This window comes from Lontra canadensis, unplaced genomic scaffold (assembly GCF_010015895.1).
Source record: "Lontra canadensis isolate GAN:19392208 unplaced genomic scaffold, GSC_riverotter_1.0 scaffold6, whole genome shotgun sequence".
NCBI lineage: Eukaryota > Metazoa > Chordata > Mammalia > Carnivora > Mustelidae > Lontra > Lontra canadensis.
Window position 1 is genome coordinate 22,453,456 of NW_022631000.1, and position 18,490 is coordinate 22,471,945.

Here is an 18,490-nt window from a genome sequence, read left to right on the forward strand (position 1 = left end):
TAGAGATATCTATATAATTTTATTATATAGATATCTCTAGAGATATCTATATAATTATCTATATATCTATATATCCATATATTATCTATATATATCATAATATATAAATAGATATACATATATGTATTTTATATACTATATATATCACATCTTCTTTATCTGTTCATCTGTTGATGGATATCTGGGCTCTTTCCATATTTTGGCTATTGTGGACATTGCTGCTATAAACATTGGGGTACATGTGCCCTTTAGAATCACTATGTTGTATCCTTTAGATAAATACCTAGTAGTGCAATTGCTGAGTTATAGGGTAGTTCTATTTTTAACTTTTTAAGGAACCTCCATGCTGTTAATTTTAGCCATTCTGACTGGTGTGAGGTAGTACTTCATTGTGATTTTGATTTGTATATCCCTGATGGTGAGTGATGTTGACCATTTTTTCACGCGTCTGTTGGCCATTTGTATGTCTTCTTTTGAGAAATGTCTGTTCATATCTTCTGCCTGTTTCTTGATTAGATTTTTGGGGGGAGGCTGTTGAGTTTGTTAAGTTCTTTATGGATTTTGGATACTAGCCTTTTGTCTGTGTGATATGTCATTTGTGATTATCTTCTCCCATTCTATAGGTTGCGTTTTAGTTTTGTTGATTGTTTCCTTTTTTCAGCCTTGTTTTTAAACTCAGGATTTCTTACCCATCTTTTTGCTATTTGCTATAGGGTAAAAGATACTAAAATTTAGTATTTTCTATGGTATAAAGCACTGATCGATCAATATGTTCTTTATTGATTTAATTATTAAATAATTTGAGAAAATTACTGTATCATTTTCACTTTTAGTTCTCTTTCAGCTATAAAAATAATGTGCATGTTTTGGAATTTTAATTTTTATTTGGAAGTTAGTTCATTTTAAGCAACTTGATCAGAGTTTTACTTTTAAAAGTAGTCAAACCATTGTGCATTAACATTTAAAATTAAGTAGATAAAGTAAAAATAACACACATCTGAATTCTAGGTTAAAGGGAATTAAGTACTTTCTTCTTTTTTTTTTTTTATTTAATAAATTTTATTTTTTATAAACATATATTTTTTTTCCCCAGGGGTACAGGTCTGTGAATCACCAGGTTTACACACTTCACCGCACTCATCATAGCACATACCCTCCCCAATTCTTTTTTTTTTTTTTTAATTTCTTTTCAGTGTACCAGAATTCATTGTTTATGTACCACACCAGTGTTCCATGCAATATGTGCCCTCCATAATACCCACCACCAGGCTCACCCAACCTCCCACCCCCCAAGTAATTTCTTGTTAATATTTTCTTCTCCTGTATTTCTGCTATTTTAATCTAAAATTTAATATTTTAATTTAGGAAGTAATTTATACCTTATCATGTGTAATTCTAAATTGCTTTGTTATAAAGCTTTCTAGTGTGAAACTTGTTTATATTGTTTTTTGAATAGGTTTAAAAAATTTTGAATGGCATCTCTAAGAAGTACTTTTTCCCTCTATTCACTTAAACTACTTCTAAAAGATTGTTATATATGTCTTAGTAATAAAGGAAATTTTATATCATTTATCTGTAACCTACTGTTTAAATAGTCATGAGAAAAAATCTTTTATTTGTTATGTAATTAAGATTCAGGTTTCCTGAGTCTGTATAAGGATCAAATTAACATTTATATTTCTTAGCAGTAAGTAGAAACTTACTGAACTCAAAATTATACACTCTTTGGATAGTGTAAATATTACTGTTGTAACGGAATTTCATAATAATGGTAAAATTATTGTCACTTCTTTTTAATCATGATGGCCCTATTTTCAAAGACATTATTGAACACTCATGCACACACAATATGATTAATTTTCTAACATATTCTGCTTCAGTTGAAGAGCATAATGTGCATTAAGCTAGTAAAATTCCTGGAAGTGTTTTACTTCCAGCTTCTGCTTTGAAACCAATAGATCTGAATAAACCTTGCCAAGGATCTCTTCTAAGCCTGTTAATGTAATTAGATCCCTCTGGGCTTCCTTAAATATGTAGATCTGAACTTGCTTTAAGGAAACATGTAGGGATCATTGGCCCGCTTATCTAAAGGCACGTACTCATTCAATGTATTATTTCATGCCGTGAAACACAGTGACTTTTGGCTTATGATGGCTGACTTCTGTACATTTGTTTCTTGTTCTTTTCCTTGGTTCTCCAGAAAAAGTAGGGTTAAATTATAAAAAACACATAGGTAAAATGAAAACAATGTGTCAGTGAATATATGGAATATTAGTGGTATCCTTTTACTTAATTTTTTACTGTTAGGATATAATAGAATAGCTAGCATAAAAATATAAAAATAAAGATTTTATTTATTTATTTGACAGAGAGAGATGGAGCACAAGCAGCGGGAGCAGCAGGCAGAGGGAGAGGGAGAAGCAAGCTCCCTGCTGAGCAGGGAGGCCGGTTGTGGGGCTCGATCCCAGGACCCTGGGATCATGACCTGAGCTGAAGGCAGATGCTTAACTGACTGAGCCACCCAGCTGTCCCTAAAAATACATTTTTTGAAATTTAGTATATCTACTTTGTCCAAGCATAGGCAGGAATGAGATAAGGTGCAACACTCGTGGAACTTATGGCCTAATTAAGGCAAAAACTTGAGAATTGCACAGATAAATGAAAAAGCACAAATGAGTTAAGTGCTGCTAAGTAAAGGTAATGGAGCTAGGAGAGCAAGCATATTATAAGGGCATCTTACCAGGTCAGGAAAATTGGAAAGGCTTTCTTGAGGAACTGATAAATGAGCTAGATCTAAAAAATAAAAAAGAGTCAGCTAAGACAATTAGGAATATTCTAGGCTGATATAAAAGTTACATTCAGAGGCACCATGGCAAGAAGGAGTGTGTACTGAGTACAAAGAAGGTACTGAGTAAATACTGGAGCAGAGAGAACAAGAGAAGCAAAATCCAAGATGAAGCTGTAGAATGTAGGATGGTGCTTCAGACCATGGACAGGCTTGTGGGCCATGTTAAGTAATTTTGACTTTATGCTAAGAAGAACGGAAAACCATTGAAATTTTTAAGTATTTGAGTGACATGATCAGATTTGCCTTTTGTTTTTGTTTTTGTATTTCAGATTTGCCTTTTGAAAAGATCATTCTGGCTACAATAGAGAATGGTTAGGAGGATAGGGCTGTAGCAAGAGTGGATAGAGGGAGACCAGAAGGAGGCTGTTACAGATGAAAGCTGATGGTACCTTGGAGTTAGAGTTGTTATGAAAGAAAAAGAAGGGAACAGATCTGAGAGATACTTACAAAGTAAAGTCAATAGGATATGGAAATACACAGTATATAGGAGGTGAGGAAGAGTGAGTTTATTAAGCAGTATAGGTATTCTGGGAAAGTACTTGGTTTGGGGATCTGTGAGAGGGTAGACCCAGAGTATGGTTTTTGGATACGTTGAAATTAAAGAGACTTCAAGATATCTAAAAGACAATTAGACATCATGGTCTGGGGCTCAAGAGGAATTTCAGGCTTGAGTTAGCAATGTGTGAATAATCTGCATATTGCTTGTATATGAAATTATGGGCATGGATGAGACACTTGAGAAAGTATAAAATGAGAATAGAGAAGGTAGAAGCAGGCCTTGAGGAATCCCCAAATGATGGGATTATAGCTTATAGTGTTGGTTACTAATTCTAAAAAAAATAACAACAAAAAAGACCCTAAAATATAGTACATTGACTAGTACTCAAAGGCATTAATTATAATAGTTTAAAATTATTTTGTTCTCTTAATTCAATTCAGAAATATCAAATATGTCAAGTGTATTATTTTCATTTTGTTGTGGGGTGTTGCACAGAAGATGGGAAACCACCTGACAGTAGTCATTGTTCTTTCACATGTCTACCTTTTTTTTTAATCAAAAATCTTTTCCAATTCCTTTTGTAATTGTGGTCAAGAGTTCCTTTTAGGTATAATACTGCATTTTACAGAAATAAAACACTTATTTCTGGAAGCATCTTTTTTGGTTTAATGTTTCAGTAGATAGCATTTGAGTTAAAAAAATAATTGGATTAACATTTTTGGATAGTTTTTATGTATTCACTTTAAATAGAAGTTCATCTAAGTGGAAATTTTAAAAGTATTTTCTGTGTCAGATCTGCAAGTATTTAAAAATGGTTCTCTACATAAAATATGGGTACTGTATAATTAAGATGTTATAAACAGTTTTTCAAGAATGCTTCATGTGCTTCCTAGGGGAATTATTCTGCCTACTGGTAAGCCAGAGGATGCTTTTGACTGGCTCAATGTGATCTCCACCCATATGTTATATTGTAGCACTCTGTTCTTTTATTACTACATATTCTCCTTAAAAAGATCTTATGAATGAATTTATCATAAAACTATCCTAGGTTATAATACTATTCTCTGATACTCCTAGGAATATATTAACTATGGAGGAATTTATGGCCAAAAAAGGGGAAGGGATTTTTGTTTGTATGTGTGTTTGGGTTTTATTTGTGTATATTTATTCATTTAGCAAATTTTTTGAGCACCCACTATGTATTAGGAATCGTCCAGGACATTTAGGACATTGGTTAATAAAAACAAAAATTCTTACTCTTGAAGAGTTTCCTCTAATGGGATGAGTAAACTCAGTTAATAATAGACATAATAAGTACACTATACCCAATGTTCAAAAGTGTTAAGTACTAAGGGAAAAGAAAGAAGCAGAGTTAAGGAGTTGGGAATGGAGGACATGGGGTTTGCAATTTGAAATAAGATGATCAGAGTAGACGGTAAGCAAAGATATGCAGTAAAGGAGTTAATCAAACGGATATCTGAGTGAGGAGCTTCCAGTCAGAGGGAAGCTGATGTTAGGCCCTAATGCAGGAGTCTTGTGTGTTCAGAGGACAGCAAGGAAGCAAGGAGGCCAGTGTGACAAGCAGTGGAAGGAAAAACTGATAGGACAGAATGTGAGAGGGGAGAAGTGATACATGTCCCTGTAGGTCAAGAAATTACTTTCGACTCTGAGAGACATGAGATAAAAGGGAAGGTGAGGCACCCACTCTGCGCAATCAGCAGCAGTGATCTTGGGTTCTCACTGACATTCACACTCGCGGTACACAACAGGTGAGAACCTGGCCCTGGTTTACTTACTAGCTTTGTACAAGGGGACAAGACAGGGAAGTACAACATGTCAGCATTACAGCTTCCAAATATATCTTTATTGGCAGTTCTTATAAAAGTCTGTGGCTATTTCCCAGCGCTATTGTGGGCACATTCACTTGTACGGGATGAGGCCGGATGGCTGGGTATGGACTACCCCCAGCTAGAAAAGCCTCGATTCTAGCGGCAGCAATGTCTCATGAAGCCCAAGAGGGTAGCTCCCGCTGCAGGCACACTCTTAAGAGAGACATCACACAGAGAAGCCAAGGCCTATATTTCTCAACATATCTTTTTTTTTAATCTATTAAGAAGACTAAAAAAAAATCTTTATAGATAAAATTTTTTAAATGTCACAGAGCTGAAGTCAATAAAGAAGCACACCCTGTTCGCTGATGAGTTGACATTGTAAAGATTCACCATCCTGGAAACTTACTAGGTATTAGAAGCTACCATATTTGGAGTACTCCAGGAAATCATATAGACCGTGATTTTTTTTAAATAGCAAAATTGGAATACTCATATTAATCATAACACTAATGTAATAAAAAATACTGTTAGGGAATGGACAAATCAGTAGTCCAATAGAATAGAGAAACCAGAATTTGATTCAGTTATATATATATGATACTATTTATTATATACTTCCGTTATGAATTATTTTTTAAAATTTATTTAAATTCAATTAATTAACATATATTATTAGTTTCAGAAGTAGATTTCACTGATTCATCAGTTTCATCATGTCTTTTTGTAGTTTTGGCTGTGTATACTTTCAGGGTCTGTGAATCCACTTGGAGTCCTCCCAGTCCAGATGTAGTTACCCAATCATTTGTATAACAGTATTGAATACAGCTGACCTTTCGTATTTTTCTTAACATAGTATGTTTCCAAGGAAACCTCTTTAAAAGACAGTAACATGAGGTTGTGTTCCCGTGGAGAAAGAGCTCAGACCTGTAGTTAATCCTTTCTCCTCTGGGAGTTACTTCAGAGTTTTGAGAAGGGAAGTAACACTTGCTTTTTTTTTATGCTTAAATCACATGGTTTATTGGATCAGCATAAAACATATACCCAGTAGCAAGAGAAAAGAGATCTGGGTATAAGTATACACTTAGGATGGAGTGGAAGGACCACAAAACCGAATCCTGTGTTAAAGATATTTCAGTTCTCTACAATTTTTTAAATTAACATATAATGTATTATTGTTTTCAGAGGTACAGGTTTGTGATTCATCAGTCTTATATAATATCCAGTGCTCATTGCAATACATGCCCTCCCCAATATCTGTCATCCAGTTACCCCATCCCCCCACCCCACTCCCCTACAGCAACCCTTAGTTTGTTTCCTATGATTAAAAGTATCTTATGGTTTGTCTCCCTCTCTGCTTTCATCTTGTTTCCTTTTTTCCTCTCTTCCCCTATAATCCTCTGTCTTGTTTCTTAAACTCCACATATCAGTGAGCTGATATGATAATTGTCGTTCTCTGATTGACTTATTTCACTTAGTATAATACCCTCTAGTTCCATCCACGTCATTGCAAATGGCAAGAGTTCAGTTTTTTTGAGGGATGAGTAATATTCCATTGTATATATATACCAAATCTTTTTACATATTCATCTGTTATTGGACATCTGGGCTCTTTCCATAGTTTGACTATTATGGCTACTGCTGCTATAAACATTGGGGTACAGGTGCCCCTTCAGATCACTACATTTGTATCTTTGGGTAAATACCAAGTAGTGTAATTGCTGGGTCATAAGGTAGCTCTATTTTCAACTTTCTGAGGATCCTCCATACTGTTTTCCAGAGTGGCTGCACCAGCTTGCATTCCCACCAACAATTTAGGAGAGTTCCCCTTTCTCCACATCCTTGCCAACATATGTCATTTCCTGACTTTTTAATTTTAGCCATTTTGACTGGTGTGAGGTAGTGTTTCATTGTGGTTTTGATTTATATTTCCCCGATGCCAAGAGATTTTGAACATTTTTTCATGTGTCTATTGGCCATTTGGATGTCTTCTTTGCAGAAACGTTTGTTCATGTCTTCTGCCCATTTCTTGATTGTATTATTTGTTCTTTGGATGTTGAGTTTGCCAAGTTCTTTACAGATTTTGGATACTAGCCCTTTATCTGATACATCATTTGCAAATATCTTCTCCCACTGTCAGTTGTCTTTTCGTTTTGTTGACTGTTTCCTTGGCTGTACAAAAGCTTTTGATCTTGATGAAGTTCCAATAGTTAAAATGGTTGAATGACCTAAGTGTGAGAAAGGAATACGTCAAAATCCTAGAGGAAACCATAGGCAGCTACCTCTTCAATCTCACTTGCATTTTTACAAGGATTGCTGTGGTTGCTGTGTTGTAAATACATTTTAAGGAGACCAGGATAAAAGCGGGGAGACCAGGTAGAGTATTTCAGTAATCCAGGCTAGATGGTATGGTGGCTTGAAGTTGAAGAGGTAGTGACAAGGATTAGGTTCTAAATATATTTTGAAAGCAGAGCTAACAGGATTTGTTATTGCACTGAATATGTGAATTAAAAGAAATAAGAGTCAAGGATGATTCAAGGAAGTTTGGATTGAGCCACTAGAATGATGAAGTTTCTATCAACTGAGATGGGAAGAGTTCTAAGTACAGTGAATTTGGGGCAGAGATTAAAAAGTTCAGTTTGAATATGTTAGGATATCCCGTTGAGGATGTAGAACAGTCAAATTCATATACAAGTTGAATTTAGGAGAGGGGGTTAGAGTTATTGATTCTATAAATACAGATTGAGTTTTTGAGAGATAAATTTGGAAATCTGCCCATAGATTGTATTTAAAGCCATTAGATTAGACTGCCAAAGTCTCTGTAGGAATGAGCATAATAGAGAAAAGAAAAGAATCAGGAACTGAGCCTTTGTGGTGTGTGTGTGTGTGTGTGTGTGTGTGTGTGTGTGTTTAGCATCAATTTATTTGTTTTCTTATGCTTGTTTCACATTTATTAAAATTCCTCTCTGAGAAAGATATTATCATATAAAACTTATAGTTATTTTCTTTCAAATTTTGAGAACTTTTTACTAAAAAGTTATTTTTTCTTCTAAATGAAGCTAAGCTGATATGAGTGTTATTTATTTAATATACTGCGTTTTAAAGTATTTTTCAGTTTATTATTAAAGTAAGAGCATTATTTAATTTTTTTTTCTTCCTTTTTTTAGGGATGATTTGGTCAGACATTAAAAGACTCTGGTATGAAGGGTTAGAAGACTTTTTGGAAGAATCCCGTAATCAACTCAGTTTTGTCATGAATTCACTTTATTTGGCAACTTTTGCCCTCAAAGTGGTTGCTCACAATAAGGTGACTATTAGCTATGTTAATTGCAGACACAAGTGAAGTTTGTTTAGGAAAAACCTGAGATATGTAGCTGTATAACTCAGAGTTACATTGCCCCAAATCTATATCTGATGTGTTTTCATTTTAAACCTATCCCAGTATAAGGGAATAGTCTGCATTGTTTCCTCCCTTCCAATAGTTTGAAGGATGTTAATTACCTTTTAATGTTGGTTACCTATTATATGCCAGGCACCATGGTTGATACTTGCTATACTTTATCTCATTTTATCCTCACAGGGACTCTATGAGACAGATGTCCTTATCCCCATTTTGCAAATAAGGAAAACGAAGCTCAGAGATATTAAGTAACTTATCCAAGACCACACAGTAAGAAACCAAGACTGGATTTAAATCCAGGTCTGTCTAGGCATTTTCTTTCTACCAAATGCCAATTCCTTATATCTGAGCTAGGTTCATATACCTCATTAATGTGTATATATACTTAAAATGAGAACACAAAGTTACTGAAATTAATAAGTGTTAGTTATCTTTATACCTGCTAGAAAAAAGTTTATCTTTAAGAATTTATTCTGTAGTGTTTTACCTCATTCAGAATCATGATTAGTATCTTCTATAGCTTAAAAGGTGATATAAATGTGATAATTTTTGATGCTTCTATTTTTAAAAGTTAGCATTTGACAAAAATTTAGTTTTATACACATCTTATAATTTTATGAAGATATAAGCTCTTCCAAGCCCAGAAAAGGTAATGGATTTTATGTTAACTATCTTTGTTTAAGCCTTGGGTTTAGAATTCTTCTAAGGCATCACAGTCAAAGAACTGAGAGATATATTTTCTGTTTTTTTAACTACTTTATAGACTATAGAAAAAAAACGGTTATCTTATATCATTTTACTTTATTTAAAAAAAAACCTCTATTCCCTTAAATGATCAGTAGTATGGAACATGTTTGTTAGGCATTTTAGGTGACTTGAGTTGTGAAATTACTAAGAAAATAAAAATTGATCATAACATAGATAAATGGTTGAGGGTCATTGGTATCTTACACTGGTCTCTTTAGTTCTAGAAGTGGGAACACTTTGAGAGTGAAAGGGGGCATTAATCATTATGCCAGGAAAACTGGAATATAATTTGGGACTAACCAGGCAACTGGAACATGTGGCCACTCTATGTCTGGGTATAATAATACACTCTCTTTCTTGGTATTTAGAAGGGGGAAGAACTTCTAGGGTTCATTCTAGAAACCTGAGTTAAAGGGCTAGGTTAATTTAATATGATAGCTAATTAACTAAGAGAAAACATACTTAAATTTTACTTAATACTTAAAGTTTATGTTGTAAAATTTAAGGAAAACCAGTAAACATTTCATTCATAAAAAGTTTGACTTTTTAAAAAATTATTTAATTTTTAAAACCCAAGAATTTCTTTTTTTTTTTTTAAGATTTTATTTATTTTTTATTTGACAGACAGAGATCACAAGTAGGCAGAGAGGCAGGCAGAGAGGTAGAGAGAGGAAGAAGCAGGCTCGCCGCTGAGCAGAGAGCCCGATGTGGGGCTCGATCCCAGAACCCTGGGATCATGACCTGAGCCGAAGGCAGAGGCTTTAACCCACTAAGCCACCCAGGCGCCCCAAAACCTAAGAATTTCTAAGAAAACCTCTTTATATAGAGTAAGTGATATTGCCTCACATATGTAAAGATCTTTTATTTAAAATAATGTTATTTGTATTAGAAGAAGAGGACTTTATAAAACATAAAAGGAGAGCCCCTAAAAGATATATAATTATTAATTTTCTTTCAATAGTCAGAATATTTACTTTTATTTTCCTAAGTTGAGGGAGCTATTTACCTTTGGCTTTTTCTTCCTAACTTTAGTTTCATGATTTTGCTGATCGGAAGGACTGGGACGCATTCCATCCCACTCTGGTGGCAGAAGGGCTTTTTGCATTTGCAAACGTTCTAAGTTATCTTCGTCTCTTTTTTATGTATACAACAAGCTCCATATTGGGTCCATTACAGGTAAATAATTCATTTTTCTTAAAGAAATTTCTTAGATGTCATTATTATTATATCTTCTTGTTGGTCCACTGGAACACTGTTCTCTCATGATGTTCAAGTTAAACTTTGTTTTTGATAATAATTAACAATTGAGAGGACACTGTGTGTTCATCTGCTTTGCTTTTAGCTGAATGTTAATCCTTTGCTTTCAGTTATTCAAATTTTTATCAAGCTCTGGTCCATTGACCCTCTCCCTGCAGCCCATAGATGTAGATTCATTTAAAATATAGTTGTACTTCAGACAATAGAGAAACATGAAAATCTGCTTTTAACCAAAATGAATCTCATATTTAAAATTTTAAGTGATAAATATGAGGGAGGTGTTGTGCAGAAAGAATTTATTCTTAATGATGATTTTGAAAATAAATAAGCTATATTTTTAAAATACTCTTTCACTTTGTTTAGTAAATATTAAATATAATAAATTGGTAAACAGCATATTTAGAACTAGCAAGTTTCATAGAGTTCATATAGTCCAGCTTCATACTGTATAGTACTTTATAGCTCAAGAAATTGGGCTTTTGAGGGATGCCTGGGTGGCTCAGTTTGTTGAGCAGCTGCCTTCGGCTCGGGTCATGATCCCGGTATCCTGGGATCGGGTCCCGCATCGGGCTCCTTGCTCGGCGGGGAGCCTGCTTCTCCCTCTGCCTCTGCCCGCCTCTCTGCCTACTTGTGCTCTCTCTCTCTCTCTCTGGCAAATAAATAAAATCTTAAAAAAAAAAAAAAGAAAGAAATTGGGCTTTTGAGATGGTATGTGATTTGTTCAGAGTAGTATGATTGTTATAGTGAGAGTCCAGGACTAAATGCTAAGTCTCCTTACATTAAAGAAAGGACCCATGATTGGTTGACTTTACTCCACATATTGTAGTAGTGATTGTTTCTAGAAGGTGGGAATCAACTCCGCTACATGACTAGCTCTACATATAATACTAATTTTTTCTCAATAGGTAAAAATTTACTAAGAATGTAGATTTTTTTAAAGATTTTTTTTTTAATTTATTTGAGAGATTGAGACAGAGCGACAGAGACCACAAACGAGGAGGAAAGAGAGAAGCAGGCCCCGCCGAGCAGCGGGACCTGAGCCAGAGGTGGATGCTTACCTGACTGAGACACGAGGTTCCCGATGAATGTAGATTTTTAAAAGCATTTTTAAAGGAGATGTTTTAAGTAGAGGGCACGATTACCTTCTCCAAATAGGGATATGAAAATAAAATATGTAGGAAAAACTTGATCTGATTTGGCTTGTGCTATCATCCTGCAGTGGTGTTTCCTGAGGTGTGATTTTCTTAACCAAGTCCTGTGAGGTGCTCTGACTGAAATAAGGCAGAAACACTGCATTCCATATAATTCTTTTGGGAATTCACAGTGCATATGAGCACATTAAATCTCATGAGAAAGAAGTAAAGATACTTGTTTAACCTTGTTCAAATGATCATTACATAAGTTCATCAATTTTCATTAGATATGCTCAAGTCTCTGTTTTTATCCAAAGCAATAGTATGTGAATTCCTAGTTTAGACTGTTATTTTGATTTAATTTTGCCACTAATATCCTCTATGAATGTTTTAGTCAAGATTCAACAGTATGTTTTATATGCATTTTTTTTTTTAGCTAAAAATTGATGATACCACCAGTTTATATACTGGAAATTTTTTTATAGATTTCTACAGAATTAAAAAGGAAAAGTATGCTATTATTTCTTAGTGAATTATCTCTTTGTTTTTCTTAGAACTATTGACTTGGGTCTTCTGACTTAGTCTCTTCCTAAAAGAACTATTGTTGTGTATACAAATACTGCGTAAGTGGGTATTTGTCATTTCAGCTCTTGTGTGTGTTTTTCTCCTCCAGCATGATAATTTATATTATCCTAATAGTTGTAGAACTACAGATAATATAGGTGAGGCCAAAAAATAGTGTTCCTATTTTTTAAAAACTCTGCAAGTTAATCATAATATATGCTTAAATATTATGATTTAGTTCAGCAAGTGATTTTTTAAAACCTATCTTTATTAAAGTATACTTTGCATACAGTAAAATACACGCATCTTAACTGTATAATTTGATGAGTTTTGCAAATCTGTAAATTTGTTTAATCACTACTATAATCAAGATAGAGAACATATGCATCACCCCAAAAAGTTTCTTGGTACATTTTTGCATTTACATTTGCATTCCCTTTGCCCTTTCCCCAGGCAACCATTGCTGGGATACGCTAGTCTCAGAACTGAAGGATTTGGAAATACAAATAGAACTAGTATGTATTACAAAGCAGATCTTCCCAGACAGAAGGTTGTCTGCAGTCTTTTTAGTGTTACTGGTTCTCATGGTCACAAGCTCCCTGCTCCAAGTCATTATATCAAGTCTGTACCCTGCAGGAAAAAGGGGAAAAGGCAGAGGCCAAAAGGCAGAAAGCATGGGCCAGCTGTCTTTCTCTTTTTATCAAGAGCAATCATTTTCCCTGGAGCCCTATACCAAATGTATCCATTTATAACTCATTGGCCAAAATTTGGTGTCAATAACCATAACCTTCGTAGCTACAAGGAAGTCTGAGGAGATCAGTACTTTTAATTGAGCATATTGCCCCCTAAGAAATCAAGGTCTGGTTAGTTAAGAAGAGGGCAAGGAATCGATATTGAATAGGAATCTATAGATTCAGATTTTCAGGCTTTTACTTAAAGAAGTTTTCAAATAAAGGCATTTGTTTTCCAGTGTAGTCTTACTAACATGACAGATTTGTATTGCATAATTCTGCCAAAATATTCTAAAAATGAAAATATTTATAATACATTTCTCCATTATGTTCATCGTAAGGAACTCAATTAAAATGGAATGAGTTAGTTATGAATGTAAAACTAAAAGAAATGCAAAGAGAAAATTGACAATAAGTTAATTACTTTAGCAAAAGTGTAACTTTTTTTCCTTTATGTATATAACTTGCTATGTCAAATAATGCTTTTATGTGATTATTGCAGTTGGTTGTTAAATTTATTTCCATATACTAACATTTTTTCCTTCCAGATTCTTGCAGATTTAGAAGTTGACTTTTATTTTAACTTGATACATAACCTGTGTTAGGGGTACAGAACTCTCCCTTGGTTAGAATAACCATATTTTATCATCCAAATAGAGACACTTGGGGGAATACTAACTTGGGAAAACAAGTGGAAACTGGGACTATCCTAGGCAAATAAAGGTCACAGGAATATCATATAGTAGAGTATATAAAATGGTTCTATATTCAGCAATGATTGTATCCTCTATTCTAGTACTTGACAATTTTATGATTTTATGATTTATAAGCTACTAAAATTAGTAGCTTACATTGTAGGTAGACTTTGGAATGTAACTGTCTACGTCTGGCCCTGCTTGCTTAGTAGCCATCTCTTATATACTCATCTCTGTGTCTTACTGAAATTCTTCTCCATCTGGGCCAAGACCAGTCACTGGTCTCACACATGGCCCATGCTCTTCGACTTCCATGTCATTGTTTATGTTATTACCCTGTTTAGAATGCCCTAGCTGTTCCTCTGCTTGTTGAAATTTTATTTATTTATTCAACAAACATTTATTGAGTGCCTGGTAGTTACTGGACACTGAGAATACTAAAATGAATAAGCTCCAATAGCTCCTTAAGGGGCTCACAGTACGTTGAAGGTGACAGGCAAGCATGACATTTACAGTGGTAATTGTTGTCATAGCTCAGAGAAAGGGCAGTCACTTCAGTTTAAGTCACTTCCCAGAAGAGATGACACTAGAATTAAGTCTTGAAAGATGAGTGGGAAGGAGGCGGGATTAGGGCATCCCAGGGAGAAGGGAACATGTGCCAACTTTAGGGCTCTTGCCACTGGAAAATCCATTCCTGCACTCCTGCTCCCCTGCTAATGAATAACTCCATCCAATGAACTTGATACTTTGAACCTCTAATGAGCACTTCCTAAAGCTTGTCTTAATTGTAAGGCAGTGAAAATTTAGCTTGTCTTAAATTCTAGATGATGTTATTTCTTTTTTTTTTTTTTTAAAGATTTTTTTTATTATTTATTTATTTGACAGAGAGAGAGATCTCAAGTAGGCAGAGAGGCAGTCAGAGAGAGAGGAGGAAGCAGGCTCCCTGCGGAGCAGAGAGCCCGATGTGGGCCTCGATCCCAGGACCCTGGGACCATGACCTGAGCTGAAGGCAGAGGCTTTAACCCACTGAGCCACCCAAGCGCCCTAGATGATGTTATTTCTAAGTTAAAAAGTCCTTGAGGATGGGAAATATATCTTTTTTTTTTTTTAATGGGCACATTACTCACTGCATGGTCATACTAGTTACTTACTGTATGTCAAATTGAATTGAAAAACTGGTTAGACTGGGCTTGGGTAGAGACAAGTGCTGATTGGTGCGTGAAAAGAAAAAAACTGATGGAGAAATAGGACAATATCCTAGCTGTCCCTGGAGCTGCTTATGCAAAATCTGTTCAGCAACCACATTTGTTGGACATTTCATGTGGTCCAGGCACTGTGCTGTTTTCCACTTATTTAATCCTCATCACAACCCTTGCTGTTTTTTATTTCCATTTTACAAATGGAGGATCTAAGGCTTAGAGAGGTTCAGTGGTTCACAGAACTAGACCGAAGTAGAGTCAAGAGTTAAACCTGAGTCTGTCTGAATCCAGAGACCAACCAGCTCTTTGAAGTTAGCTCTTCTGCTTTTATGAAGGATCCCAGCTAATACACTTCAGCAGATATGAGTCATGGTTGGGCATAAATCAGTAATGTTCTACATCTTAACAAAAAAAGACATGAAGATAGAATCTAAAAATAAAGGCGGCAATTATAATAATAGCAGTTAACATTTGAGCCCTTACTGTGGATACTATTCCAAGATCTTTATGTACATTTATTACCTCATTAAATCCTCACAGTTGTTCTAAGAGGCAGACTCTTTTATTTCCATTTTGCAGAGGAAGAAACTGAGGCATAGAGACATTAAGTAACTTGCACAAGGTCACACAGCTGGCAAGTAGTTAAACTGGGTTTTCAGCCCAGGTGGTTATGGCTCCAGAGCTAATGATCTTCACCACTCTGCTAAGTCACCCCTCTGTTTCCAATGCTGCAGAGTAACATGATTCTCTCCTTAACTTCTTTGCATAATACTTCTTCGGGTAGGCTTTAATAATTTACAGATTTCAAAAATTCTTCCTGGTTCATCCACGTGTTTCAAATGAATTAAACAACCTTTAGCACTTGTAGTTGGGTCATAAGACAGAAAGGACAAGACAGGACCAACCAACTGGGTTCAAAAATCTTATTCTGTAACTTACTGTTACTTCATCTGTGTGAGTCTCCGGTTCCGTGTCGCTGTCGTGAGGATTAAATGGATCAGTAAATGGATATATAAGATGCATCTCATAGCAGAGTCCCTGACACATGATTAGTTTTACATAAATGATTAGATCCATTCTTCCATTCCCTTTTTAGTTAGCGGGATTAACTGTAGCAGACCTGAAACATAAAACAGGGAAAGTTGGGAAGTAAATGTAGTGTCTGACACATGAATGCATGCTTTATTCCTAGGGAATTATTTGGCTTTACTGGATAATTATTAGATTTGATTTACTAGTCTGTAACGCATAAATGACATATTGTTATCCTTTGCAATGAGTAAAGAGCGATTTCAGGTGCCTTGCATTTTAGGGTATACTGGGGATGGACCTTTTTCTTTTAAGAAGCATAAATGTTGGGGTACCTGGGTGGCTCAGTTGTTAAGTGTCTGCCTTTGGCTCAGGTCTTGATCCCAGAGTGCTGGGATGGAGCCCTGCATCGGGCTCGCTGCTCAGCATGAAGCCTACTTCTCCCTCTCCCACTCCCCTGCTTGTGTCCCTTCTCTCGCTATCCCTCTCTCTGTCAAATAAATAAATAAAATCTTAAAAAACAACAAAAAAAAGCGTAGATGTTATAGTTAGCTGGAAACTTAGAGGTCATGTAGTCTAGGAGCTCCCAAATTGGTGAGGCTCAGAATCACCAGGGGAGCATGTGAAACCTTCATTTCTGAGTTCTGCCCTCAGAAATACTGATTAAATAGATTGGGGTAAAGTCTGGCAAATTTTTAATAGCATGTAGGTAAGTAAGTCTGTTGTAGCATATTTTCATCTATTTTATAGGTCAGGAAATTAAGGCTCAGCTCACAGTGTTAGAAAAAAAGACTTGGTGCAAAATGTTAATTAACAATTACATTTTTGGAGGATATTTATTCGTGCATTAATTCAATAAGCCCTGCTGTGTGGAGGAACTGTTACATAAGAACAAGATCCTTCTTAATTGTATATAGCCCCAAATTTTTAATGGGAGAGCTAAGATAAAAACCACGAAGTGGGAGCGCCTGGGTGGCTCAGTGGGTTAAGCCTCTGCCTTCGGCTCAGGTCATGATCCCAGGGTCCTGGGATCAAGCCCCACGTTGGGCTCCCTGCTCAGTGGGGAGCCTGCTTCCCCCCTCCTCTCTCTGTCTGCCTCTCTGCCTACTCCTGATCTCTCTCTCTCTCTCTCTCTGTCAAATAAATAAATAAATAAAATCTTTGAAAAAAAAAAACAAACCACAAAGTGATGTTTCAGAAAAGCTCTTGCAAGAAGTTAGAAGAAGAGGTAGAATTGAATTCTACCTCTGTCATCTATTAGTTCTGCTACCATGAGCAATTCACTAATCTCCCCGAGCTGCAGTTTGTTACTTGGAAAAATAGAGATAGCCTTTCCCATCCTGCAAGGTAAATAAGAATATAGGATACCTCTTGGAAAATGGTAGAGTTGTATGAAATGTATTTATGTGTTCAACATTGTAACTAATATGCTGGGCTCTGGAGCTTACTGACATTGTTCCTGCTCATAAAGACTGCTGGAAGAGACAAACCTACATGTTGGTATAAAGTGAAAAATAGTATTTTAGAGATTACGAGCAAAGTACTTTGGAGCATAACTGAGGCGGTGCCTGGAGAGAGTCAGGAAAGCTTAGAGAAAGTGACATTTGATCTGTGCCTTAAAAGGATGAGAAGCTCGCCTGGCAAAGACCGGAGAGTTACATGTGTGAAAACGTGGAGTCCTGAAAGCATGGTGTGCTTGGATAAGACAGGATGTCTTTTGTACTTGGACAGTGGATAGCCGTTGGTGGGCTGGACTCTGAGGGCCTCTGTGCCAGGAATTTGAATATTTTCATACATGCAAAGGAGGTTTGGAGCATGAATTCTTGATTCAATAGAACTTTTAGATAGGGAGGATGTCTGGGTGTCTCAGTCGGTTAAGGATCTGACTCTTGATTTCAGCTCAGGTGGTGATACCAGGATGGTGAGATGGAGCCTCTCACACCTGGCTGGTGCTCAGCAAGGAATCAGCTTGAAAATCTCTGTCCCTCTGCTCCTCCTTCCCACTCGTGCGTGCTTGCTCTCGTGCTCTGTCTCTTAAATAAATAATTTTTTTTTTTTTAAGAACTTTTAGACAGGTAACTATAACTTTTTCTGGAGAAAGATTTGGAAGGAGAATGGCTAGAGATTGTCATTATTATTGCTTTGTTAGCAAGTTTTATAGTTTAACACTTGCTATGAACCCTAATGATACCAGCCTTTGCCCTATTGGGCATTTGGCTTGTTTTTGCTGTTCTACATGCTGTTCCGTATAGAGGACTTTGCCTCTTTTAAATCATTTCCTAAGGATAATTCTCCAGGAGCATTAACATATCAAAAGATCTGATCCTTATAGTGCCTCAGTATTTCTCTTACCCTGCAAAACGATGTGTTAATTTTTGATCTCACAAGCAGTATAAAAAGCACACTGTTTCACCACATTCAATAGCATTTGGTGCTAAGTTATACTATCTTAGTAGTCCTCTTTCATTTCCATTTTTCTGATTACAAGGAAGGATGTATATATTTTTCTGTGTGTAGCAGTGTTAACTCTATGTAAACTTCAGTACTGATATTTTAATT

The 18,490-nt window shown here is 35.7% G+C and overlaps 1 protein-coding gene across 4 annotated transcripts in view; it reads left to right on the forward strand.

Annotated features, from left to right (window-relative positions):
• Positions 1 to 18,490, forward strand: part of TRPC1 (transient receptor potential cation channel subfamily C member 1) — a 63,134-nt gene that overhangs the window by 37,752 nt on the left and 6,892 nt on the right. For all 4 annotated transcript variants that reach the window (XM_032852401.1, XM_032852402.1, XM_032852403.1 and 1 more), the window contains 2 exons: positions 8,344 to 8,483; positions 10,356 to 10,499. In XM_032852401.1, coding sequence (XP_032708292.1) covers positions 8,344 to 8,483; positions 10,356 to 10,499 — 284 coding nt within the window. The remainder of the gene's footprint in view (positions 1 to 8,343; positions 8,484 to 10,355; positions 10,500 to 18,490) is intronic.